Here is a 26,650-nt window from a genome sequence, read left to right as displayed (position 1 = left end):
AAAGCATTGTTACAGTAAAACAGCATGAGCGATGTCACTGGACATGATATCTGTTGCGTCCGCTCGTCTATGACCGCTTCATGAGGTGGGAGAGACATGACACCAGGAAAACAAGATGTGAGCGGCTCTTTGGAGACGCGACTGATGGCAGTATCCTGTGATCAGCAAGTGACCAATGAACTAGATCTATTAAGTCAAGGACTGAGGATTTCTTAAAGTAGCTGTTTGAAGAGCTGAATGTAAACATGCTCCTCCATTCTAACAGGTCTCTAGTCTGTAGCTGCTTCAGAAGAACAGAGAGCCATTCTCGTTTTTTTAATCAGCCTCAGCGTTGTGTGCTGTCACTGAATCAGTTTTAAAAGAAAATAAATCTTTTTTGAAACTGGGTATTAAGGCAACATGGAAAACCCTCATAAATCAGGAGACAAGAAAAAAAAAAAATCATTTCACCAGTGCTTTATAAAACATTTTCCCGGCTAATGGGCAACTTCACAGTTAAAATCAGGGCTGCCTTTAATATCAACAAGACTTTTCAAATCCAGAAGAAAAAGATGGGGAAGTCCAGCACTGACAGTCTTTGTAAAGTGTTTGTACAAGAATAAGAGTCCGTGCGTGACTGAGAAGAATTTGAATTTGTAAATCCCCCAAATTCACTAGCAGGGCGGTTGCACTACGCAGAGAGGTTTTAGACCTTATCAAGTTAACATCAGAGCTTTGACTGTACAGGCTAAATAACTTAATCCACAACTGAAGTGGCAAAAAGCTGAAAAACATCAGCAGTCATCACATGACACTTTATAAAAGAATGTATATATTTATATATGTCAATATGTACAGACCAGGGAATATATCAGCTAAAGGGAAGACAAAAAGAAAACCATCTTCACTCATTAAAATTCAACAAATTTCTTGAGGATTGCTTGATTCTGGTGATGTAAACAAAAATATGGGAATTAGACTCAACGAAATTATGCCCATGTATCGTGTCTGCGCCTCAGGTGAGTAGAGTCCGTGTCAAATCTCCATTCTCAGACCTCTCTTCTGAAGTAATGTGCCTGATAGTTAATGACTAATTTGTTATTTCCCTAAATGTACCTCCCCATTTGCTATCAGTTCTGACATCCACTTCATATCATAGCTTCAGGAGAGAGTTAGTTGAGAAGTTTTGCAGCCAGTCATAAGGGGGAAATCAAGATGATTTGGTTTCACCTTTGTGGAGCCGTCATTCATACATCCTTACATAATGTCTTTGATTAATGCACTGAAGTTCATTGTCATGTAACTTGTTGCCAAGACCATAATGAACAGGAAAGCACCAGCTGGGTTCAAGAAAAATGTGAGACAAAAAAAAAACGTGATGGGAAAGTCCCTCTTTGTTTGCTTCAACGGCAAAAACTCATTCTACACACTCATACACACAAGTAAGGTCTACAAACATACATGTATCGTATCTGTGCTGACAGAAGTTGGAACTCAGGGAAAAAAGGCACAACCCAGGAGGGTTTCAATCGCCAGAGCTACAACAGTGAGAGAGGATGAAGGCCCCGGCTGCCTCCTTCCACACCAAAACAGCGCAGCATCAACAAATGGACGGTCTCCTCGATGGATCCTTGACCCATTCTTGGATTTGTGCTGCATATGTACACTAACAAAGAGCCGTGGTCTGGACAGGACACAAATGTCATCAATGAGCTTCAGTCTTTCAGAAGTTGCACTGACGTCAAGACGAAATGCGGCTTTAAAGTTGACTTCATGCTGACGAAGGTCCGACAAACTCCTCCTTTCCTAAAATACAGTGAGTCTGGCAGAATATTTCAGCTGCTGCTCATGCTGTGTGTGTGTGTGTGTGTGTGTGTGTGTGTGTGTGTGTGTGTGTGTGTGAGAAGGTGCATGTGTTTCACTGTGTGGCCATCACTGCAGCTGGACTCGGTATGCACAAATGAGGAGTTTGATCTGGAAAAATAAAAAACATCAGGAAAATAAGTTACATTGTTAAAAGAAACCACAACTGACTCATTACAATTATACAAAATGTTGTCTTTTTTCTGCAACAGAAAATTGTAAGTTTGATATTTTTATGAGAAGTAAACCTGAAAACTGGAGAGCATAGACTGTAAATAAAGATGTGTATGCACTTCTTCCCACTATCCAGAAACAAAGCCAAAATATCCACAATATGAAAGTCTCCATCTTACACTGATGAAGTCAATTGAAGGTAGAACGTGCACAGTACCTATTGTGGTTAGGATCTTTATCCCCATATATAGCATATACATGTATGTGTGGGTGTGTGTGTGAGGGAGCTACCTTGGCTGCCGGTGCTTCTGCAAGTCGAATGAAGAGTCTGTTGATCCCTGGGACTGGACTGAAGGAATAGATGAAGTGACTATCCTGAATGTTTGAAGATGATACAAATAAAAAATGTATAAATCAATTTTTTTACAGCAAATCCTGTGAATTGTTACACATTACCAAACAAAAACATTCAGCCTACTTCCATGAAATGTAATGGAGGGGTGAGACATGGAAGGGATCTGGATGAACAGGCTTTTCCCCCCACATTGCTAGATATGGTGATCTACTTGGTGGAGGTAAATGCGTAATGGTCGTGCAGAAAGAAAACAACAGCACACATTTGCACAAACGTTGAGTAAAACCTCTGATGATAACATTTACGGGCTTAAGTAAGGTGGCCCTGAGAGCTCAACGTACAGCAAATTAAGAAAACACATGCAAGTTGACAAAACACATGCAAGTTGACAAAACACAAGCAAAGTAAGAAAACATCTTCATCAATTTCACAATACAACAAAACACATTACAGAAACGCTTGCAAATAGACAAACGTGCTGCAATTAGACAAACACGCTGCAAATAGAGGCGACAACACAACGGAAGTGTTTCCGGAGGACAGCTAAAAGGGATGGACACCGCTGCCACATGAGAAACTAAAACGTCCAATGCATCATACAAATTCGGTTCCGCACAGGGTTCGGCAACCCGCGGCTCTGGAGCCGAATGAGGCTCCTCAGCCCCTCTGCACAGTGTTGTGCATATGTTTCACGATCGCTGAACTTAACGAATCAGTTTTCATATTATCATCGTATCAGGCCATCATGAAATACGTGTGTGTGTGTGTGTGTGTGTGTGTGTGGCCAGTGCACCGGGGCTCCGTCTCCACCCACCTGCTCGGACAGACCAACAGTGAGCTCTGAGCACTGAAGGTGGTTTGATCTAGAGACATGCCGTCTTCTCCTGTTAAACTGAATAAACAGCGCTAACAAGCAAGCCCCTGTTTGTGAGGCCATGTATTGTCCACAGTGTGCAGGGGCAGGAAACCTTTACTATCAAAATAAACATTTTGCCCCCTCTTCTGAGCGAGTGGGCGGGGTCGGAGCCCCGGTGCGCTCGCCCCACACACACACACACACACGCACGCCCGCCCCTGGTATTTCATGAGGGCCTGATACGATGAGGATTTAAAAAATGAACTTGACGTTCACTCACGTTCATTGTTACGTTCACGTAAATAATATGAAAACTGATTCGTTAAGTTCAGCGTCCGCAAGAATATGCACAACACTGTACAGGGAACCACTGCAGAGGGGCTGAGGCGCCGCAGGTTGCCGACCCCTGTGCGGAACCGAATTTGTATGATGTATTGGACGTTTTTGTGTCTCCTGAGGCAGCGGTGTCCACCCCATTCAGCTGTCCTCTGGGAACACCTCCGTTGTGTTGTCGCCTCTATTTGCAGCGCGTTTCTGTAATGTGTTGTGTTGTGAAATTGATGAAGATGTTTTCTTACTTTGCTTTTGTTTTGTCAACTTGCATGTGTTTTCTTAAGTTGCTATTCGTTGAGCTCTCAGGGCCACCGTACTTAAGTAGTGTTGAAAGTAACATGGACCCTATGCAGGACTGTCAAACTCTTTCGGAGACAAGCTAATGTATCAGGCAGTGCTTTTTGAATTTGCATACATATCTACCACTGTGGAAATAACCACCGTGAAAAGTTAATGAGGTTCAAACCTTATCATCATTTTTAATTTCTCAACTTTCTATTTTTCTCCTTTGGGATGATCTTCCTTTGTGAATTATGTTTTTCTTGTTATCGAACAGCACTTTGGGTTTTAAAAACCAACCATGAAGATGGGCAGCTGGAACTTATCGTTGAGCACCACGGCGTGAACGCTGCAGGGTCCGCAGAGCCTTGCTGTGATCTCGTTCAGGAAGTTACCGTGGAAGATGAAGAGGAGGATTCCCGAACCTGGATTGGGCGAGAGGGAACAAGGGTTTTGTGACAGAAGAAAAGGTAAATGGTTTGTATTTATATAGCGCTTTTCTAGTCTTGATGACCACTCAAAGCACATTACAGTACAGTTCTACATTCACCCATTCACACGCACATTCATACAGTGCATCTATTCGCAGAACTTTGTTATTCTATGCAGGGCCATTTGGGGTTCAGATTCTTGCCCAATGACACCTCGGCATGCAGATGGCTCAGGATGGGGATCGAACTGCCGACCTTCAGGCTGGAGGAGGACCACTCTACCCCTCAGCCACAGCCGAAGGTGTAAGTATAAAAGTATTTCTCTCTTTTTCAATACACACTGACTTTCTAAAACACCACAGATTTTTTCCAAACCCCTTATCCAGAATGACAGAAAGAACTATATAAAGATAACAATAACTTGTAGTGATATAACCTCACCTTTACAAATGGCAGAGTAGATAAGCAATTAATATAACCCAATAATTGAAGTCAACTCTATAACATGTCATTGAGACGATGAGATTCATAGCTCACTTCCAAGCAACCCATTTATACTCAGCAAAGATTACTGTCTACAGCAGGCAAGGGAAATTACTTTCAAACGAAATGTAAAACCATCTTAAAACCTCTGTAAGGCCGTGTTTCTGAGAGAAGGGAATTCAATGCTTTTTTAAACCTTTGCCAAGTCCTGTAGACACTCTGCTATTGTGTATTTAAGAAACACATACAGCTGTTCACCGAGCTGACTCTGTGTTTGTGTTTTACCCTCTGGTTGTGGCTGCGACTTGAAGCCAAACTCCAAGGAGAAGTCTGGCCCCTCGCAAAGCCTGTGGCAGGCCAGAGGGAAGACGGGCTCCAGCAGCACCAGGCGAGACTCAAAGTACGCTCGGATGGTGTCCTCCGCCACACTGGACAATCTGACACGCGGAGAAGGACAGAGGATAAAAAAAGAGTCATGCACAATAATCACAGGATGAAAGGTGAACAAAAACACAACAATATATGGTATATTTACAGGACTTATATTTGCAATTTAATTGCATTTGAGTACTGTTGGGCCTTGGTGGAAGTAGACATTCTATAGTTGTCTGCTCTCCCTCACGTGCACACACAGACCCGCACATACAAACACACACAAAGCTGTGGGAAGCACTCACATGCCGATGTGATCCTTGATGAGGTCGCACACCATCAGGTTGTTGCTGAGCTTGGCGAAGTACATGGCCGTGTTCTTGTGTTTGGACAGGATGTTGCAGTCAGCTCCGTACTCCAGCAGGAGGCGCACTACGTCAGCGTTCCCTCTTTTACATGCCTGAAGTGAAGTGACAGGAAATCTTTAGCAACTCAACCTGTGTCTCATGTCCAGATCCATACGCTGTCACTGTTGGCTGAGAGCTCAGTTTCAGATACATGGTCCGATACATTACCTTCATCAGCGCCGTCTCACCGCCGAGTGTCTGCGCGTTGACGTAGGAGCCGGCCTCCAGCAGGATAGCAACAGTGGTCAGGAAATTCTGACAGAGGAGAGACACAAAATCAAAGATGTGAGAACTCCCCAAAGAAAATAGGTATCAGTGGGAATTCTAGGTGAAATGTATTGTACAAAAACCACAGTACTGGTGAGGAACGCCCTCTCTTCTCAACTTACCTTTTCAGCAGCGTGCATTAGGGCTGTAGTGCCGTTCTTCTGTCGTCCGTTCACCCTCACCCCCTTCTTTATCAGCAACCTGAGGATGTCGTCCTGCCCCCCCGCTGCTGCCAGCATGCTCAGGGACATACCACTGACGTCCTGTGGTCAAACACACAAATGAAAAGCTCCAGGGTCACAGATGAAGGCGACAACATGACCAGCTTCTCATTTTGCTGCTGTGGATTGTAGAAGGAATCCCTGAAAATTAACATTAAAAATCAAACCTAACAGGGTTATTTAATTAGTTTTGGGCATCAGGAGACAGTGAAGCTTTTCTGTGATCAAACTGACATCTAGTTTTCAAACAGAGGCCTCAGTGTTAACTTTGTGGTGAGACTTTCTACAACAACGCCAACAAAAAGAGCATCTTTAAAGCTACACCACCCTGTTCAGCAGTTTTCTTCTAGGGTTTTGCAAAGTCCATCAGTGACAAGGTTGGAACTTTAAAGAATTTTCCATATGTGGATTTATTTGTGGCAGCCTGCTAAATATCAACACTGAATGCCACGTATTGATTTTAATAAATGGCTAAACTAAAATGCTGAACATACCTGCTAAACATGCAATGCTGGCCTGCAGTCATTTGCATTTTAACCACATTCAGAGCGCTGCTAGCAACACGGCAGACTCTTTAGCCAAATCAATACTTTATTTGCAAATAAAATCTAGTAAACTTAAGCTTTCATATTCCAAAAAGTCTGGGGAATGAGATCAAATTGTCTTTCATAAGAAAATCTTGAAATTTTAAGCCAAGGAACATTTTATTGTCCAAGCAAAAGTTCCTTACAATACTTGATAAGAAGGATTAACTGAGGCAAAATAGTTACAGCAGGATGAAGAGTAATACGCACTCTGTATACAACAGTAATACAAATAATAAAAGATATCTGCTATAAAAGAAAAGCAAAACCTTGCTTTGCAACATCAAACAGCACTGGTGACTTTCAACAGAAACATTTTCTGAACACGAATGTATCTGGACTGCAACCTTAACTGATGTATAATCTGCAATACTGATATATTACTATCATGACATAGGAAACACCTGTTTGCCATAGGTGATCAGTTCACTGACCATTGTCTTCATTAATGCATTTAGCATGAAAAGTGTGGACATTGTTTACTCTATAGCTGCTACTGAGGATAACACAAAAACCTTCGTCCTTGAAAAAGGCAGCAGTGGTGTCTGCTCATTTTGATCACTAAGATGAATATTCCTTTTTTGTGTTCTTACAAAATAAACTACAAAGTCAACTGGCCCAACTGAACAACAGTCAACAGCTCTGCTTGAAAATAACACTGCAGTGGCCAATTTTGGAAACTGAAAGGAGACTAAAATAAAGCACCATCTACTTTTAGTAAATGCAGGTTGTACCTCTGCTATATTTTGTTTAACCTTCAACAAGGTTTGTATAATCTAAATTCCACATACAATTAATTGTGCAGTTTATTATGAATTATTAAACTGCCTTTTTAGTTTAAGATAAAAAAACTAGTAAAATATAAATTTCTTACTCTGTCCCATCGCATGTTTGATTTGAAAAAAAAACACGTTTTTTATGTTGTTTTCATTCTTAAATTTGTAATTGTAATGCTGCTTCACTTCTTTAAAAACAGTCTTTAAATGCAAGTTTAACCAATATGGTGGTTCGCATTTTTTAAACCTTAAAACAATTGTTGATATTCGGTGCTAGATGTAATCAACATCAATACAAAAAGAGTAATCCAGCAAATAATTGAAATAAGGCAATCTGATATGTCACAAACAAACAAATAAAAGATTAAAAGAATCTAAAACAAAATAGACGAATGTAGTGTATTATCTTAAATTAGAGTACATCAAACATCAATTAGTACTAAAATGTTCTATACACTTACTGTATAGCAATACAAAAATAAAACCAAACTTATTTTGCAGCTTATAAACTAATAAACGTGAAAAAAAATATAATTGTAACATTTATCAACATGATCCTCAAAAAACTAATATTTAAGTGCGAGGTATACACACTGAGCTCCTATTCACTAACATCCACAAGGAAAGTATGTCATTACTGCTGCAGGTTATCAGGGGCGAACTACAATATATGGCTACTGGCTAAAGCAAGACTATAGTACACTTGGATCAGGCATTCAGGAAAGTAAGTCAACACACTTCTATGATTTTGTAGGGATTGGCTGCAAAACACTTGTGGTAGGATTTGATCATCGTAATTCACCCATATTCTACTCAGTGAGGGCAGAGAGATTGAAGTGTATGTTAAGTTTTAAAGTAAACAAGGGTAGAAATTCCTCTGGAAGTGTACGCAAAATTAGATTATCATTCACTAAATGATCCAATCTCAAAATTAGAACACGTTCTATTGATAACCTGTGATGAACTGACAAATTGACACTGTTATATAATTGACTGTGTTACATATGTATAGGCAATCGGAACATATCAAACTATAATATTAGCTTTTTTTCTGAGCCAAAGGTACGATACAAATTTCCTTCCACCCATTTAGTGTATATTCATGCAACAGTCCACAGAAATCTGGATCTTTTTCCAAAGGTGTGGTTTAAAGAATGGCAGGACATTCTGGCAAAGTTTGAGGTTCACTGACATGACATTTTTTACAACAATCCAAATTGTTCAAATGTTAAGCCCCATATGAGGTTAAAGCCACAGTGCTTGTATAACTCCAAAGTGTCACAGATCACCAATTGTTTTGTAGCATGTCCGTTGCAAACATTTACAGGGACAGATAAACAGGACCATCCCAATCTGCGTTCAAATTATGAGTCTCTGGTTCTTGTCCTCCACACTGCTTGGAGGCAACAGCATGCCCTTTTCTTTTCATCGACTGAATTGAGTTATGTACAAAATATTTAACTTCCCTCCATGTCCTGGTGTTCAAGGCAGGTTCAGCAGCTAAACATGCATCGCAATCCTTTTTGCCTGGCACTTTGACCAGTTTACAGAAGTCTCCAAACTGACGCCTCACCGCTGCCTGTTCCTCCTCGCTCCACAACCTCTTGTTTCTCTTTTGAGGTTTCTCACCAGTATTGGTTTGTCTTACTTTGGTAGACTTGGGTGCCCCTTCCTGTACCACTGGTGCTTTATCGGGAACAGTGTGTCCAAGAATTGTTGGGACAACCTGTGCAGTTGTAGGGGCCCTAAGTGGGTCTGTGGGGTAAGATGGTGTACCTGAATGGTTCAGAGGTGTGAAGGAAGAAACAATAGGACTACTGTCATCAAGGGGGGAATAAACAGGTATCATAGGGCTTGAGGTATTTAATGATGTGAACGTAGGGACCATTGAGGTACTTGGAGCATTTAGTGAACTAAAAGAAGGAATCATTGCGGAACCTGTAGTGTCATGTAGGGAGTACACAGATGAGGGTTGCAAAATTGCTGCATTCTGTGTATATGAAGATAGTGGAAGAATGTGGTTGTTCTCTGAAGTGTATGCAGGAGGGATAAGTGCATTTGTAGTGCTGAGTGGCGTAAATGTGGGAACTACTTGTGTATCAGTAGCGTTCAATGGTGTGAAGGTTGACATCAACGATTGACTTGTATGGACCATGTTTGTAGTAGTGGAACTAAAGGATGCATAAGTTGAAATCATCTCTTGGGGGAATGGTGTGGATGATTCTCTCAAGTTTATTGGAGGAGCCATTGTCATACAGTAGTTTGAACTTCCTGTCAAGTGATCTGGGTGCACTGTTGTCATTGTACAGACATCATTTGTATCTTCCAAATCGTTCTTTGTGGCTTGGACTCCAGCTTTACGACTCTTTGGATTCAAAGTGTTAACGTTCCCTTCAGACGTTTGCTGGTTATTTCTCCTGCGGACTGTCTGTAGTGTGTTGTGTACATAGTTTTTGACGTCTGTCCAAGATCTTCCACGAAGATCTGGTTCAGCAGATATGCAAGCATTGCATTGTTTTTTGCCTGGAACCTTCAGGGTTGTGATAAAATCACTTAAATATCGCTTCACTGCAGCTTGCTCCTCTTCGCTCCAAGGTCTTCTCTTTAAAGCTGGCTTTGATGAGGTTCCTAAATACAAAGAGCAATGGTTGTATTAGAAAGAGAAGATCCTGATTCAATTAATAATGCCATATTTTTTTTACTTAATATTGCAGAACTATGTTAACTAAAGAGCTTGATAATTCTTTCTTGTGGAATATGTAATCAAGAATGAACAGGGATGAAACAAAAAATAGTTTGATCATTATTGCATGATGAATGAGAAAATGACGTCTGAGAACTTTGACTCAGTTTTAAGCCTGAGAACAAGAACAAGACTATATACAAAACAACTTTTGGTATCAAAGGACACAAATCAGAAAAGCAGACATCACTCACCATCCTTTGTAGTGGTAGGTGGACTTGTGGTGGATGGCAGTGTGCGATCCATCTTGAGCAGTTGTTTGCTCACTTCCTCCAGCTGCAATGGATTTCTTGAGAGCATGTAACACTCCTCACTGCTCTTTCCCACCAGCTTGGCAACTTGGTCCAATTCCCGTTCATTCAGGCTCATTAGCTGCCAGCAGCTGGCAATTTGCTCTCTTAATGATGAGGACAAAAGTGCCTCTGGGTTTCTAACTCCACATTCCACCGCAGCCCTCCGAAAACAGTCCAATCCTCTGATGAAGGACGGACCTTCAGTCCTGGCAAACAGGTATGGATTTGTTTTTGAAACACCTGCTTGGTGTCGGTTTTCAATGAGCAAATCAATTGACAAAACCATCCTTTCTGTTAACAGAACAAGCATGTTTCTTCCATACTGACCTTCTAGTTCCAACCTTGTGAAATAGGCACCTAGGTCCAGCTCTAATTTTGTGCTTTTCCTTATCTGATCAGAAGAGGGCAGAAATGTTCCAGTACTCTTTTTGCAAGTGTAAGTTTGCAAAAGCATTCTACCAATATTCCCTACCCTTCCTCTGTTGAACAGACAAACATCTGCCAGAGTGGCTTCACTGAGCTTTTTCCATGTTGACATAGAAGGACTTTCTTTCAGCTCCTCCCTGGCTTCATCTTCCTCCCCAGCAATAAACCTATGTAGTTTCATTAAATCTTCTGTCACAGTTGATTTGTCTACTTCAACTTTTTTCACGTCTTGTTTTAAAGACAATGCAAGAGCCTTGCGAGAAAAACACTCACTCCATTTTGTATCAAGAAGCTGTATGAACTTCTTCACTTCACTTTCAGTGTCACTGTCCTCTGTCATGCGGCTTTCCCCAAAAGCTATTTCTGCAGCTCTTTTCAATGAGTAGCCAATTTTTGATACAAGGGAGACTGTTTTGAACTTACTGGAACTGGGATCAAAACCACTAGCTCTTTTGGCCCCTTCAACCGCCAATGCGAATTTGGATGGTAGACATAATTCATGCAAATACCTCACACTGTTGTCAAGCTCATTTACAGCTAGCACAAACCTACCCAGTTCCCTCATCTTCTGTGCAATATAAGCAAACTGAGACTTGTCATGTTCATACTTAACAGACAATGCATTGCCATATTTACAAATAAGTGGGTCATTTCTTATATGCCTTGAGATGTCATCTTGATGCATGATATGGATGATTTCCTCGCAGCCTCCAGTTAGGAACTCTGACGTTGGAAGCAGCTGATGGGCAGTACTGGTGACTCTATTTGTTCTTTCAGAGGATTTCTGATCTCCTTTTCTGGCCTTACATGACCGCTCATGTCTCCATAAATCAGTTTTGCGGTAAAAAGCAAAGCAGTGCTGGCAGGGCAGGAAGTCACGAACAGATATGGTGGGATTTTTCACCTGTTTCTTTGAGAAAATTTGCCCTTCGCCACTTTTGACAACATGGCAATTATGCTCATAATCTCCTTTATTGCGAATTTGGTCAAGCAAAGTCTGCCTCACTTTGGAACCTTTGGGGAAGTGTATTGCATGGGCAACATCTGTTTCCTCAGCATGCTTCTTTTCCAAATGCTTTGCGAGTTGGGTGAAAGCCATTTTGCAATATAAACAGAAATGCTTCTTCGATGGCTCTTTTTTCTCCTCTACAGTTGAAGGTGTTGCTTCAAGCACTTTCTTACAAGTCCTTAGACTTGATCGTGTTGGTTCTTTCTTCTCGGAAGTTTTCCCACAGCGCTGTGATCGCCTTTTTACAATCTCCTTTGTGCCCATCTCAGATTGAGCTTGATCTGTGAAATCTGACTGACCCGCCACCACATCCTCTGCCTCATCATTTGAGTAATTTGCTTCCTGAGGGGACCATTGTTTGTCAGCTATGTCCTTTATTACTGTTTTTTCCTCATCCCGTGTCAGCATCCATACCGCATCCAAACTCATTTCATTTGATGAACCACCTTTCGTGTCATCAAACATCTCATCTTCCTCTGCTTGCCTCCGGTCTTTCTTTACGTCACTTTTCTGCTCAATGATTGAATCACAATCATTCTTTTTGAATTCAGTGATATCGTTCCCACCTTTTAGGATGTTTTCATGTTCCCTCATTGTCACTTGCTCTGTGTTTGGAAAGGCCGGGCTGCATAACATTTCTTCGACATCTTTTGGACAATCCAAAACTTGTAGTATGTTCTCTTTAATGCTTGGAGAACACTCTTCATTTCTTGAACTGTCAAGGTTAGCAGTCAACCTAAGAGCATCATTCGTACTTCTCTCTTCAATCAAGCTCCTCTCTCCTTCAAATGACCTCTTCTCACCAATTGTACATGCCTGTAAAAGAACAAGTACATGTAAGACTCATCACCAAATCACACCCCATGAATAAATTGATAAAGTGAGCTTAAAACACAGATTCATTGGAAAATAAAAGTGGGGAGGGAAACAAAAGGTGGTGATAAGTCCACCTTTTTTTTGGTGTTGCCTTGTCAAAATCCCTTGCACCCTTCTCAAAAGCTGTTTCATGTATAAACACCTTGGAAATGCCCCACCAAGATCCAGGCTCATTCAAACAAAAGTCAACGTGATGGCCACACATCACTTTTTAGCCAAACGCAGACAAAAAAAAAACAAAAAACTGATACCTCACAAATCTCCAGTACAAAAACCACATGTGACCCATTCGAAAACAGTTAATGGCTTTATTGGATCAAGCAGTGTTTTTACATTGTAAATGTCTAACCAAGTAAATGTAGTCATGGGGTGTTGGATGAAATGCTACATGGAGGAAACAGAATATGCACTGACACTAGACCTACATTCATGGTTTGCAATAACACAAGTAATGTTACTTTGGACGTTATATATACACAAGAATGTGCTTAGCATAGCAATACTTTTACAGTAAAATCTATTAAACTGGTGATTTAGCAGAACATCTTCAATGTGGCTGAAACATCTAACAGATTCCAGGATCAGGCCGGAGACTGATACAAAACATGGGAAACCCATTAATGGTGTTCAACCATCAACATAATATCAACGTTTTTATAAAATCTATTCTAAGTGGTAAAATAAAAGACAAAAACATACTTAGTATAATAGCTGCTGGTGCATGCTGCAAGGCACACATTAGGTACTATGATTATGATATATGTTCTAAAGCACATTCAGTATGTACCTGCTTTAAGGGGTTCATCTTGTCCTGGTACTTCATATTTTCAATGTCCTCTTCAATTGGTTTGTTCACTGCAAGACAAGACAATGACAACGTCTCTAATGTGGACACATTGAATACATTTGAAATATTGACAGTGTACAAGCTAACAATGTACAATCATACATTACAAAGCTATTCTAAACATCAGAGCGATGGTGGCACAGATGCTGGCATGCAAAGTATACTAATGAGACAACCGCAGAGGGTGTCATTTGTAGTTTGACCCACATGTGACTTAATATGTCACACACCATAAACATTGATATAAACAACGCAAATTATCACAAAGATGGCTCAGTCGCTGTTTAAAGTCATCAAAACTATAATAATGGTATAGAACTAAATGTATTCAATCAGCACCATCAACATTGTATTGATAAGGTATATTCCATGGGAATATGTTTGACGGAATAATACTAAACATACCTTAATGCATAGAACAACAGAGAAATTCAGTAATGTCTCATGAGCTTAATTGTCCCTTCATACTAAGTATCTATTTTTTATGGGAAAGTTGATTCTGCTTCATGACAAAAAACAAACAATAGCTGTACTCTTGGAATCAATTACTTCCCTGTAAAACAACTACACATTAACAAAACTGCTGAACTGATATATATATATTTATATCTATAATACTAGTAAAAGGAATTTAAGGTTACACTCTTACCTGGGTTTCTTGCCAAAGTGATTGTTCTTTGGAGATGAGAAAAACATCTTGAGGTGATGAATTATTGGCAGATATGACACAGGAAAGTCTGTCAGTGTAGATCTTGAGGAAACAGATTCCTTTGGTGCACAGTTGTGGAAAAAACCCTTTTCACTTTCAAATGATGTATGGATAAAGATCTTTTTAATGCACGTGCTTGTATTATTACAGCTTTGTTATGTTGCCCATGAGCTAAATGTTGAAATGTTACCTTGCAATTTTGTTGCAAGGGTTCTCAAAAAACTTTCTACTGTCCCAAAATTTTAAAGTAAAACAATTTAAAAAAAGAATATGTATCAGTGTCAATTTTTTTTGTTTCTTCACGCAACTTCGCTTGAAATGGAAAAAATATGATTTATGACACGAAAACAGTACAGTTTTGTTATTTTAAGACGCTTTGTTGCTTCTCCATCTGGAAAATTAAGTGCATTTTTAACGCAGTGTCAGTTTTGTGTTAGTGATGCAGAGGACCTGGTCAGACACTTGATAAACCTTTGTAAACGCAGCATCATGTTATACCGCTAAACCATGAAATAAATTAAAAAAAAAAAAAAATCAGTTTGTTCAAAGCCATTCACACAACTACTCCCATACATACACTTGGGCAACCAAGGTGCAAACTGCAAAATTTGCTACATTTTTTTTGGAAATGGAGGGTTACAAGGCCTAGATTACAGGTCATTAAAAATAAGTTATACTAAATAAAATATAGGATAAATCTAAGTTAAATAAATAAAAAGGGGAGTTGGGTGAATTATTTCATAAAATTTACGAAAACACGTTAAACATTACAAGAGTGCTTACCTCTTGGTCAAGATTATAGTCTTCCTTGGAATTAAGTGCCAATTTCACAGCCATGTAATCTCCACATTTCACAGCATCCCGCAGCTCACCTGATGAGAACAAAGCAGAGCCAAACAAAGATGAAGTACTTTAAATTGAAGAACACATCAGAATCAGAAGTATTTTATTGCCAAGTAGGTTTACACCTACAAGGAATTTGCTCTGGTTATTGGTCCTTACAATGAACATAGAAACATAAAACGCAATAAATACAACATACATAGGAAAAGCACTAATAAATTATCAGGAGTTATGTCCCTGATGTTCATGAGCATCTCTCTGGTGAAAGAGCTCCCGGTTTTTAGGCAGAAAACTGAATTAACTAACAAAACAAGACAAAACATCGCGCACCAAATCACGCACCAGCAGCCTTACGCGGCGCCATCTTAGAATCTGCATTAGTGATATTGAAATTAAAACATATTTAATTGTCTGTGTCTGGGCAGATTTTGGACACAACATTAAAGAAAAGCTTGTGATTTGATTATATATTCCACAAACAGGCAATACTAACATTTTATATTTTTATAATGCCCTCTGAACATGTGCACAGTATGCTATTATCCCACAGATAGGGGGGAGGGGGACGAAACCCTGCTCCCTTCTATGTCGGTTCGTAGAAAAACATCTTTCAGAACAAGACATCAATTCTAACATGCAGACAATGTATGTACAATTGGTCTTGTTTGTACAGTCTTGTTTAGTTTTAATGTCAACATAGTGCTAATGCAGCAGTTAGCATTATCTGTTTTTAAGACATGAAACTCAAAAAATGTCCAGAATATTGGGTCTGGACCTCAGACTGTGGTCTGTTCATTTAATTAACAGGCCACCGGCGCCCTGTGGCAGCATGACTGGGAATCATGTGCGCAATTCACATTTATGTGTTCAAAATGTTAGTTAAAGGAAGATGGAACACATCATAAGCTAAATTCAAGATTTCATTTCTGCCTAACAAACGTTTTTACTTTTAGACGGAATATCGTCTTAATCTGTGTTGTGCCTCTATAGCAGGGGTGGGCAATTATTTTTTCCATGGGGCCACATGAAACAGAAAATATTGTGGGGGGCCAAACTCAATTCTGCATAATTCTAATTATATTATTTTATTATATTCTTTATAATAGCAGTATATAGCATTGTTTTGACAAGCTGGTAAGACTGGTAAGAGTACTGCATGTTATGATTAAGCAATGAAAAAGCGAGTTTGCCTTACAAAAAGTAATTTATTCAATAAAATTTAGCAAATGTCATCACTGAGAATGTTTGTTCACATATGTAGGTGGAGCCAAAGAGAACCAACATCTTCTGAGCATGTCTCCTTATGTTTGGAAAGTTCTCCTCCTTGAGCGAAGAGTAAAAATCTAGCAGTGATCCTGATTTAAAATGCTCTGCCAGTATCGCATCAGACTGCAGGTCAGTGAGTTCCAGATGAACATCACTGGGTGCATTATCCACACTACAGGTAAAGGGAGAGGAAATCATCTGCATTTCATCCTCGATCAGTCTGAGATCTTCAAATCGCCTTGAAAACTCACCATGCAGTGCTCTTAGCATGAATGAGTACCTGCAAAGGTGATCAGCTGATGGTGTGACTTCTTTCAGGGTTTGCATGTGAGTGAGATTGTTGCTCTCCAGTTGGCTTGAAAGAAACAGCATATTTCTCATGAAAGCCTTCACCAGGCTGTGCATTTGATGAACAAATAGGCCCTTGCCTTGCAGTTTGGTGTTCAGTTCATTCATCAGTGCAGTCACATCAACAGCAAATGCAAAATCTTCAATCCAGTCCTTATCTGAGAGCTCTGGGATGCCCTTGCCTTTTTTTTCGTAGAACTCTTGAATCACTGCTTCCAGCTTCCATACTCTTTTTAGCATTTTCCCCAGGCTGAGCCATCTGACAGCTTTGTGGTAGCCTATGTCACCATGTTCAGTCTCATGCTCCTCCAAAAGTGAAACAAACTGTCTATGATTTAAAGCTCGTGCTCTAATGAAGTTAACTATTTTAGTGACAACATCAATAACATGGTTCATCTTTAGCACTGACTTGCACAACACATGCTGATGTATTATACAATGTAAAAATACTAATTTCTGATCTGGGTCGATTTCAGTCACTTTATCTTGTACACGTTTCAAAAGTCCGTCATTTTTCCTGGTAAGACTTGGACAGCCGTCCGTTGTGATACCTGCCAGTCTGTCCCATTTCAGACCCAGCGTGTTCATGCATGATTCTAACTCTGTGAATAGATCGGTCCCTGTTGTTTTCCCTTTCATTGGCCGCAGTGCTGCCAGCTCCTCCATAATCTTGAAGTCCTTTATCCCACGGACGAATACGAGTAGCTGGGCTGTGTCACGGACATCGCAACTCTCGTCCAAAGCCAAGGAGAAAAAGTCAAAACTTGCCACTTCACGTTGCAGCTGAAGTTCCAGATTCCCCGCAATGTCCTCGATTCTTCTCGTCACGGTTTGCCTGGATAGCGGGACTTGCTCAAATGCTTCTTTTTTTTCCGGGCATATTAGTGCTGCAGACTCCACCAAGCACTCTTTGACAAACTCCCCCTTCGAGAATGGCTTACTGTTTTTAGCTATTTTGTGAGATATCACAAAGCTGGTCTTGGTTGCTGCATCCCTGGATGTGTGAAGCTTGGTACAGCAGCCTTGCTGATTTTGTAGATTAGCTAGTAAAGCTTCCGATGTCCCGGCCTTTTCAGCATCAGTCAAGCCTTTGTATTTCTCCGCGTGCTTCGTCTCGTAATGCCGTCTCAAGTTGAAATCCTTCAACACTGCGATCTGCTGTCCGCAAACTAAACACACAGCTTTACCTCCGACTTAAGTAAATAAATACTTAGCAGTCCAATTTTTGTTGAAAACCCTTCATTCGGTGTCTACCTTTCTTTTTTTTGTGCGGGCAGACATTTTTTAGGTCTAGAGTCGTCTTGTGAGTTGTGACTGCTCGTAACTTGATTCAATGATGCGCAGGTATTGGATTTACGTCCTGTGTCATTACCGGAATAAAACACTTAAAAATAAAGGCACTGCAGCTTACGTCCATGCATGAGGTAAAATTAGAAAAAAAAGTTTACTTTGTAATTTACAATCAACCTCGCGCGGGCCGGACACGGACAGCCAACGGGCCGGATGTGGCCCGGGGGCCGTACAATGCCCAGCCCTGCTCTAAAGGAAGCAGCTCTTTGTTGACTTAAGGCAAAGAGGAACCTGTCACTTCCTGTAGCAATTAGGTGTCTTAACCCAAAAACTGAATATGAGTGGACATTTTCTGTACTCATTTCTCAAGGCCGGTGCATGCTTCTGCGAGCCTTTGGGCTTATATCCAAATAATTTCTGTTATATATATACACAAATGACATGACAATATTGCTTAATATTTAACATGCCCTTCTAAGGTGAGTGTTGTTAGATGCATAGCGCTGCCCCCTTCACTCATGCTCACTTTTCTTCGATACAATACTTCTGATTGTTTAGCACCAAGGGCCAAAACATAGCATATTTATCCAATTATGAAGTTAAGCTACAAGATGGCAGACAACTTATTGTCACAGATGATGTGGAAACACTTACTGGGTGTTAATGGTGGACCTGACAGGATCTCATCCTCTCCATTTAGATGTTTCTGGAAGTCATCCAGAGTCATCCAGTCCAGATTGAGGTCCATTCCAAGACTTAATGTGGCTTGGCTCTTGTCTGTACATCACACACAACACAGAGAGATGCTTTCTTAGTCTACAGTCTGAAACCCTGAGTAATGAATTTCCTTCACCGTCTTACTCTCTCTAAACATTTTGCAAACCTCATTTTTTAAGTTATATGTAAAAGTTACATATTATGGAGGTCAAAATTTGACAGTGAGGAGGTAAAAGTATAATTACTCATGAAACAAAGTTGGACCTATTGGGTAGGGTTTACGTTCAGCATGTGCTCCGTGGGCACCAGACTATGCAACATATTTTCTACACCTTCTGGCGGCTCCTGGGAGTCCTTATGGTCTTCAGTCAGGAGGCGTCTCGGCTCACTGTCCTCTCTCCTCTTCCTCTTATCATCTGTTGAAGATCTCCTTTCCCAACTAGGCCGTTGTGGCTCCTCTGGCCTATCCCTCCGCTCCCGAGGATCCTCCCCTATCCTTGGCTTTGCAGTACTTTCTTCTCCTTCCCTCTCATCGCTGTCCAGGTTGAAGCCATAACTCTGGCTTGGTTTGGACCCTAAAAGGGGAGTAGACGAGTCAGCATATTTTGTAATGGATGTCACATAAAGACAATCAAAGCTATAGAGATAGTTATTCCATAATCCAGGTAACTTATTTGCCATGTTTATTAGGTAGTTAGACAACCAAAAAGTAATTGTCAGCTGTTTGAAGGCTGTATCCATACTACTAGCTTAATTTCAAATGCCTCTAAAAAATTTGAATGACACCACATCTTAACATTATACAATCATAATGGCTTAAATTGAAGATCCATTAAACGTTTAAACAAAAGTGAGTGATTTTACACTTAGAGTAAAAAATAGAGAAGTGTATAGAATTGTAATGAAATAGTACTTAATATGTGAGTCTGAATATAATCTTTTATAACTATGATTAAACATCACTAACTCTGAATGTTAGGGCTAACTGCAGTACAGGCTAAAAGTGTAAATACATCTTAACTTTTTCCTCCTGGTTTTACCTAACCAACATCCATAACTTATGGTTTTTAAAGTGTTTTTTTCCCTATGAGTGTCGTGCATACCATCTGATTGCTTAGTCCTCTCGGTCTTCTCAGCCTCTGGTTTCTGAGCTGGAGACTCTTTGCTTGGCTTGGGGAACTTCTCCAGTTTTACAAGTAGCTAATGTTGACAAAGAAGAAAAAAGAACAACATTGTGACCAACTTGTTTTTTTCCCTCGAGGAAACAAGAGGTTCACAATTTGAATCATGTCATGGTTATTCTGGAACAAATCCACGCACTGCAAGCAGCTCGACAATGAATGATTATTAAGTAATTTGAAACAAAAAAATATAAGAGCAGTTTGTGATGGCCAATGTTGACATAAAAAAATAATTCAATATATGGACAACAGTTCATATCATAACTGTAGCAGTTCAGAGGACGTCCAATGAGTAGGACTTTTTTTTTTTTCTGAGACGGTTATTATACAGTAAAAATGTCATAACAACTCTATTTTGACTCTTTGCATATGTTCTTGATACATTTAGACTAGTGATGCAGTTTACTGTGACCATTGGGATCTGCCCGATGTCATCAACCCATAATTTGTTAATTAAATGTGCCACTCTATCCGTTTTCAGCAGTAAGGTAACACAAGTACAGTTACTCCTGATACTTTGCCACACTTCTTGCATGTGTTTTAATCTGAGGCTAGTAGTAGTTTTAAGTCTAACATAATCATAAAATCCTAGCTTAGGAAAATAATTACAGTTTATTAACTATAAACTGGAAGTGACCGGTGTTGTAAACCTTACAGAGCTACACTGTTTACTCATGAGTTTTAGGTCTAGTAAAAAAAAGGTGGTTTTGTGAAGGATGTAAAAGCTTCTTAGTACGCTGCTGATCATGGTTTATCAGAGCAGCTGAGCACCGTTGGCAGATACTGTACACAACCCCATATCTTAGACCAGTGATTCTCAAATGGGGGTACGCGTACCCCTGGGGGTACTTGAGATTTTTTTTAAATATATTTAAAATTAGCATCCATTCAAAAATCCTTGAAAAATTGTTATTTAACAAATATTCAATAAAATATAAGTGTAAGTTCATGAACTAAATTTTATATTCAGTAGGCTTTTCAATTTAATTATCCTAAAAAAACAGAGTCGCCCCCATAACGATGGTTTGACCCAACCTGGCACACGCCACCTGTCATCACCTGTCATCACCTGTCATCACCTGCCTTGAAAACTTCAACAATGGAGTCGAGTTCAAGTGCAGCAGCAATGCTGCTGAAACACGGAGGTTCAAGTACCAAAGATGGCGAAACCAGAGCAGAGAGCCTTCCCTAAACAACACCGTGAGAGCTTGTGCCACCTAGGAGGGGCGCTAAAATGGAAAAGTTTTCCGTTGTGAAGTTAATGATTCACTACAATAAGTCCGCGTCTCTACTGGTACCCTTTCAAAATAAAAGCATGTAATACAAAAGCAGAAATGAAATTGTATGACCCTAAAACGAGCAAATATGTCACAATAAAATAACAGAAAGACACTTCAATAATATTAACAATAACATAGATTGGGTTATTTACACTTTATGTTTTTTCTGTGGGGAGAGATTAGCCAGCAGTGGCATTAAGCCACCACATCTTCAGCGGTATCTCCAGACAAAACATGAAAGTCATGTTGGTAAGCCACCTAAGTTTTTTTAAGAGGAAACTTTCTGAATTCAGGTCATCTCAAGACACGATGCGAAAAGCCTCCCAGAAGCAAGCGGAAACAAGCTACCTGTCAGTATTCTTTTCGATCCTTAAAGAAGATATTTTAAGATGATGAATATTAAAAAAATATGTTTTGAGCTAATCTTTTATTTAAAACTAAGTTAATGATTTATTTTTTGGGAAGAAGTGTTTAGCTATAATTAAGTTCATGAGTTCAGTTTGAGAACATATCTTTATTATGATCCCAAAGAGGTCACTTTAAGTTGATAATTATTTTGAGGTGCACAAATCTTTATTTATATTGAGATAATAATAAAAGTCTTTAGTTATTTTATATCTTTTTATTTCGTAATAGTTCAAGAGAGACCACTACAAATGAGCAATGTTATGGACATTGATGGAGTTTTAAATTTGAATGTGTCTTGTTACAAGGCTTAATAAATCACATTACATCTTTCTTTCAACCAAAAATGCTTTGCGCTGGTTAGGGGGTACTCGGCAGAATTTTTTCTTCGAAGGGGGTACTTCACTGAAAAAAGGTTGAGAACCACTGTCTTAGACAACAAAATGACGATTGATATTTTGTAATAAGGTTTCAATGTTTTATGTATTTTCTAAACAATATAAACTGAATGAATTAAAAAGCACGTTTGTGCATGTACAACTCCAACTACAGCTAAAAAGTAAAATGAGGAGAATCCGGTTACTGTTAACAACTCTGAATTAGACATACATGAAAAACATCCATACTACTAATACTGTACCTTAGATGGTTTGCCACTGGTCTTCTCTACAGGAGGCTGATGAGATGGCTGCCTGCGAGGGGCACGATCCTTGGCCTCACAGTTTAACAGGAACTTCTCAAACAGGTTAGTGGAGCTTGTGGGGTCCTTCTGTCCCAATAACTCCTCTTTAGCCACATCGTCCTCCTTGACCTTGGTGCTGGCGGCTAATGAAACAGAAGAGGAGGACGACGACGATGTGGAGGAAGATGGGGCTTTGAGTGTCGCAGACGTGCTCTCCTGCCCTTTGGTTTTTACTTTCTTATGCAGGGTGGAGCTGTCACTTGAGTCGGAGTGTGGGGCATTGTCCTCTTTGCTTTTTGAGGTGAGGCCCTTCAGCTTTTGGAGGCTGGTCTCTTTCAGAACGTTGTCTGGCTTTTTGCCCTTTTTGTCATGGACAAGGTCCTTTAAGCCCTGAAGTTTTACTTCCCACTTTCCCTTCTTCAGTTTCGACTTGTCGTCCAAACGCAACCTTTCAGTCGACTTCGTTACATTCTCTCTTGATGTAGTGTCGTCTGGTTGGGACTCTAAAGGGCCATCACTCAGGTCATCTTCCAGAGGAGCAGCTGCCTCCTCATCAGAGGTTTCAATCTTTCGATCCTTCTTCACTTTCTTTTTCCTTCCCTCCTCTAACTTTTCTTTCTTATGCTTTCCTCCGTCTTTTCCCTTTTCCTTCTTGTGTTTTTTGGAGGGGACAAGCTCATCGTCATCCTCTTCAGAGTCAAGAAGACGCTTTTTTGAATCCGCCCTTTTCTCCTTGGAAGGTGAAGATGGAGTAGGGGCCTTCTCTGCCTCTTCTTCTTCTTCTTCTTCTTCTTCATCTGTCTCTGGAGCAGGCAGAGGCCTCACCTCATCCTTTCGTTTTTCTTTCTTCTTCTTTTTGTCTTTCGTAGGCAATTCATCTTCTTCCCGGATCTTTTTCTTTTTCTTCTTCTTGATGGGCATCTGAATGGGGCGGTCTTTATCGCTGTCACTCTCTGAGTCGGCATCAAACACATCGCTCTTTGAAGGCAATTTCTAATTTTAAAAGGGAAATATGAATCGTCAAGCTTATTGCTATGCAAAGAGACACTGACTAAATGACAAACAGTATTATTTGTTTAAAAACAGCAAAATATATATAGATTTTGGGGGCTAGGATAAATTTAATTCAGCTAAGAATATATTTTTTGCTCCAATGCAGATATATACAGAATTGATTATCATCTTGGAGCACAACTTTTAGCTTCTGTATTGTGGAGTTAATCAATCAATATCTCACTCCCATTGTTTGAACAATTGATCTGTTGATAATACTGTGATCACAATACCAGGTAATGAGTACGATTTAAAAAGTGTACGCAATAAATGTTCTACAATTATATCATTATTTTTTGGAGTTTTCCCTGCCATAGTTAGGCTGAGGTGCTGCGCACAAGTGTTTTTACAGAGTTCCTTAAGGCAAATGAAGATAAAATAAATAAGAAATAATAAATAATTTTCCTCTTAAAACTGAGGGAAAACCAGAAAACAGTGTCCTTAGTATTCTTTATATACACACCTGATTGTCACTTGAACTTACCACGCTCTTCTTGGCTTCTGCTTCTTTCTTGGCCTTAGCTTCTACCATGGCCTTCTTATACGCTAAAAGGACTTCACGACAGTCTTCTAAATGAGCCTCTGGCTCCCAAGTGTCATCGTCGGAGCAGTAATTCTTCCATCGGACTCTGTAGAGCACTTCACCCTGAAAACAGACACAAATGATACAGCATGGAGCTCAGGTATGATGGTACGATGGATACATTTCCAGATTGTGGTTACACATGCAAACATGGCTAACAGACTGGATAAAATTAGTAATTCTAGTATCGTGAAAGGTGGACATTTTCTGTGCATTACTGATTGAATGAATTATAATAGTCCGTTTTTTTTTAATTGCAACAATGCACCAACGTACAACCACTGTTTTGATGACTGCATCTTGCTAGAGAGCTGGCAGTATACATAGCCCTCTTCCATTGTCCTCAGAGTTTCTGCGCAGATACTGTGATACAAGGGCCAAAAAGTGGTAATAACTCACTGGGGTTAATATCTGTTCCTCAAGAGCCTCTTCAAGGCCTTTGCTTTATAATTCATTACAGGTGTAACTTTATTATTTTTTTATTTGTTGAGTGATGCTGCTTTGAATATGCAGTGACAGTTGCTCTGAAGCTTGGGATACTTTTTTTTGCAACAATAAATGTTTCTGTGGGAGAGGATAAATTTAACAGTAAGATCAATGCATTTCTACTGACTACAACATTAGACATTTCTAAGTCGTGTTTTATGCGTTTCAAATGTTGCATTGAAAAAGCAACCCTTTTGTCTTTGTCATACACATGTGTCTCCAGCACAGCTTCCCCTACTTTACATCTTCTAAATTAACTTGAGTGAAAAATACTATTCAATTTGTTCACTTGATGTAAGGAGAGTGAGTAAATATGTAACTTGGCTGTCGAAGAAAAACAACCCCCTTCATGAACCGAGAGTCTAGTTAATGTTTTATGTTTTAATGATTTTGTGCATTGTCCTTGTTTGGAATGCACCCATTATGTGCAATCCATTCACTGTAGATTTTAGTTTTATATTCCTTAAAACCTAAGTATTATTATCCTTACTCTTATCATTACTTACTGATTTTTGGCTCGTGCTGCTGTAATAGCCTTGGAACGAGACCAGCTGTTTAATTTCATTGTGTAAAATAAGACCGTTAAAAAAATTCTGACAGGCATTACAAAAATGAATGATTTATACAACTATACAGTAAAACTGTATAGTTGATACAGTAACCCAATTAACCCTAACCCAATTTATGCCAACCATGTTTCGGAGTCCAAATGAAAACTGACATTACAAACTAATACAAATGGGAAAGGTGGACGTTGTAGCAAACACAAGGTCTCGGTACTAATAAACAACAAAACATGTAAGCAACATACATTTTAATTTTATTTATGAAATATGACAATTCTCTGCACAAGCACAGAAAATCGAGGAAACCAAACCGCTCAGGTGGGAGATCCGTGCAGCAAATACTGCGGGTACGTTAGCACGCGTTAGTAAATTCACATCGTTTCCCCTTCAGCTGCTTTTAAAGTAGAAATGATGCTAACATCGTCCCCAGGATTTATGTCGCTGCGCTAGCGGACACTAACGACAGCTAGGGGCGATTTGAACGCTTGCAGAGCGTCCGTCCTTGGCCTCAGCAGGAGAGACATGAGCCGACATCAACACCAGGAACACGGTGCTAAACATGGACGAGCTGCTAACACAACAACAGGGGCTGATGCATCCTTGGGAATGCATGCATCGAAATGCGTTTGGGTCGAGATATGAACGTGTCTTCTGATGGAGGACAGTGTGTGGACACCGTCGGTCTGTGTCGTGCTGGAGCGCTAGAGCGGCCATGTCTGCCCAACTGACCGGGAGGCTAAGTTAGCCGTTAGCCTGTAGCTCCTACCTCCTCCAGCCGCATGTCAATGATCCGCTCCACCTCGTACACGTCCTCCTCTTCGTCCTGTTCGCTGTCCGCCAGTTCCACCTTCACCTCGGTCGCCATGGCTGCGAGGCGGTGCAGTGTATTTTCCGCTAAAACCGTGTCAGTGGTGTGTGTCAGAGGGGGCAGCGAGGCGACAGTGTACCCGGACAGCGCCGCAGCGAGGTGGGTTGATCCCGAGCGACGAGCAGCTACCGCCCGCTCCCACTGCGCTGCGTTCAGGAACCGGCCCTAACCTCGTTATTGTTTTTGTTTTTTTCAATTCGCGGTCATTGTCCGTTTCCAGAATGTTTCTATAATAATACTTTTGTGAAACAAGGAAAAGAAACACAAAAATATTCTGCTAAGATGTTGTCAAACACTTCATCATCGGAGGATTTGTTGTCAAAAATAAACCTTCAATCTTTCTAAAAACCACAAAGGTAAGTTATCATTTTCTTTAATTATATTGAATATAAATCCTGATCTATAAATATATTAACACAAAAGGCTGTTTGAACCATAAAATATACAAATTTCTCGCTTTTTTGTTATTGCCCTTTGTTTGTTTGTTCTCTTACTAGTTAAAGAAGAAATATAATTTCAAAAATTGTTTAAAACGTGTGACTACAGTTTCAACAAAGAAAATCGTTTAACTCTAAATACAGAAAGGAATTCGAAGGTTTACAAATCATTTTAACACATCACCAACTGTAAATGCCACTCTACTTTGAAGTCAAAATTACGATGTTTGATAAAGGCAGCATGGAGGTAGGGCTTCCCTCTGGATTGGACGCAGCAAACGTTTGAGAGCGAGCAAAGCAAAGATGGTGGAGCAGCAAGAAGTCAAGGAGGACATCTGATGAAAACATTTAATGTTTATAGA

The 26,650-nt window shown here is 40.0% G+C and overlaps 1 protein-coding gene across 3 annotated transcripts; it reads right to left on the bottom strand.

The window, feature by feature from the left end:
* Positions 1-440: 440 nt before the first annotated feature.
* On the bottom strand, positions 441-26,002 carry mphosph8 (M-phase phosphoprotein 8). 3 transcript variants are annotated; one of them, XM_062401882.1, is made up of 14 exons: positions 25,750-25,997; positions 23,812-23,994; positions 22,254-23,288; positions 19,851-19,947; positions 19,080-19,322; positions 18,685-18,807; positions 15,067-15,155; positions 5,922-6,062; positions 5,701-5,787; positions 5,431-5,585; positions 5,039-5,190; positions 4,140-4,264; positions 2,308-2,391; positions 441-1,953 (listed from the first exon to the last, which is right to left on the bottom strand). In XM_062401882.1, exons 1-14 carry the CDS (start codon positions 25,846-25,848, stop codon positions 1,912-1,914), a joined length of 2,655 nt encoding a protein of 884 aa, XP_062257866.1. In that variant the 5' UTR covers positions 25,849-25,997; the 3' UTR covers positions 441-1,911. The 3 variants fall into 3 exon arrangements, with proteins under 3 accessions (XP_062257866.1, XP_062257864.1, XP_062257865.1); XM_062401880.1 differs by lacking the exons at positions 441-1,953; positions 2,308-2,391; positions 4,140-4,264; ... (2 more) ...; positions 5,701-5,787; positions 5,922-6,062 and adding exons at positions 7,766-10,008; positions 10,318-12,667 and having other exon boundaries at positions 25,750-26,002; XM_062401881.1 differs by lacking the exons at positions 441-1,953; positions 2,308-2,391; positions 4,140-4,264; ... (2 more) ...; positions 5,701-5,787; positions 5,922-6,062 and adding exons at positions 7,766-10,008; positions 10,318-12,667 and having other exon boundaries at positions 23,833-23,994; positions 25,750-26,002.
* Between the last annotated feature and the right edge of the window lie 648 nt (positions 26,003-26,650).

Source organism: Platichthys flesus, chromosome 13 (genome assembly GCF_949316205.1).
Source record: "Platichthys flesus chromosome 13, fPlaFle2.1, whole genome shotgun sequence".
NCBI classification, from domain to species: Eukaryota; Metazoa; Chordata; class Actinopteri; order Pleuronectiformes; family Pleuronectidae; genus Platichthys; species Platichthys flesus.
This window is presented reverse-complemented; position numbering and strand designations above follow the sequence as displayed.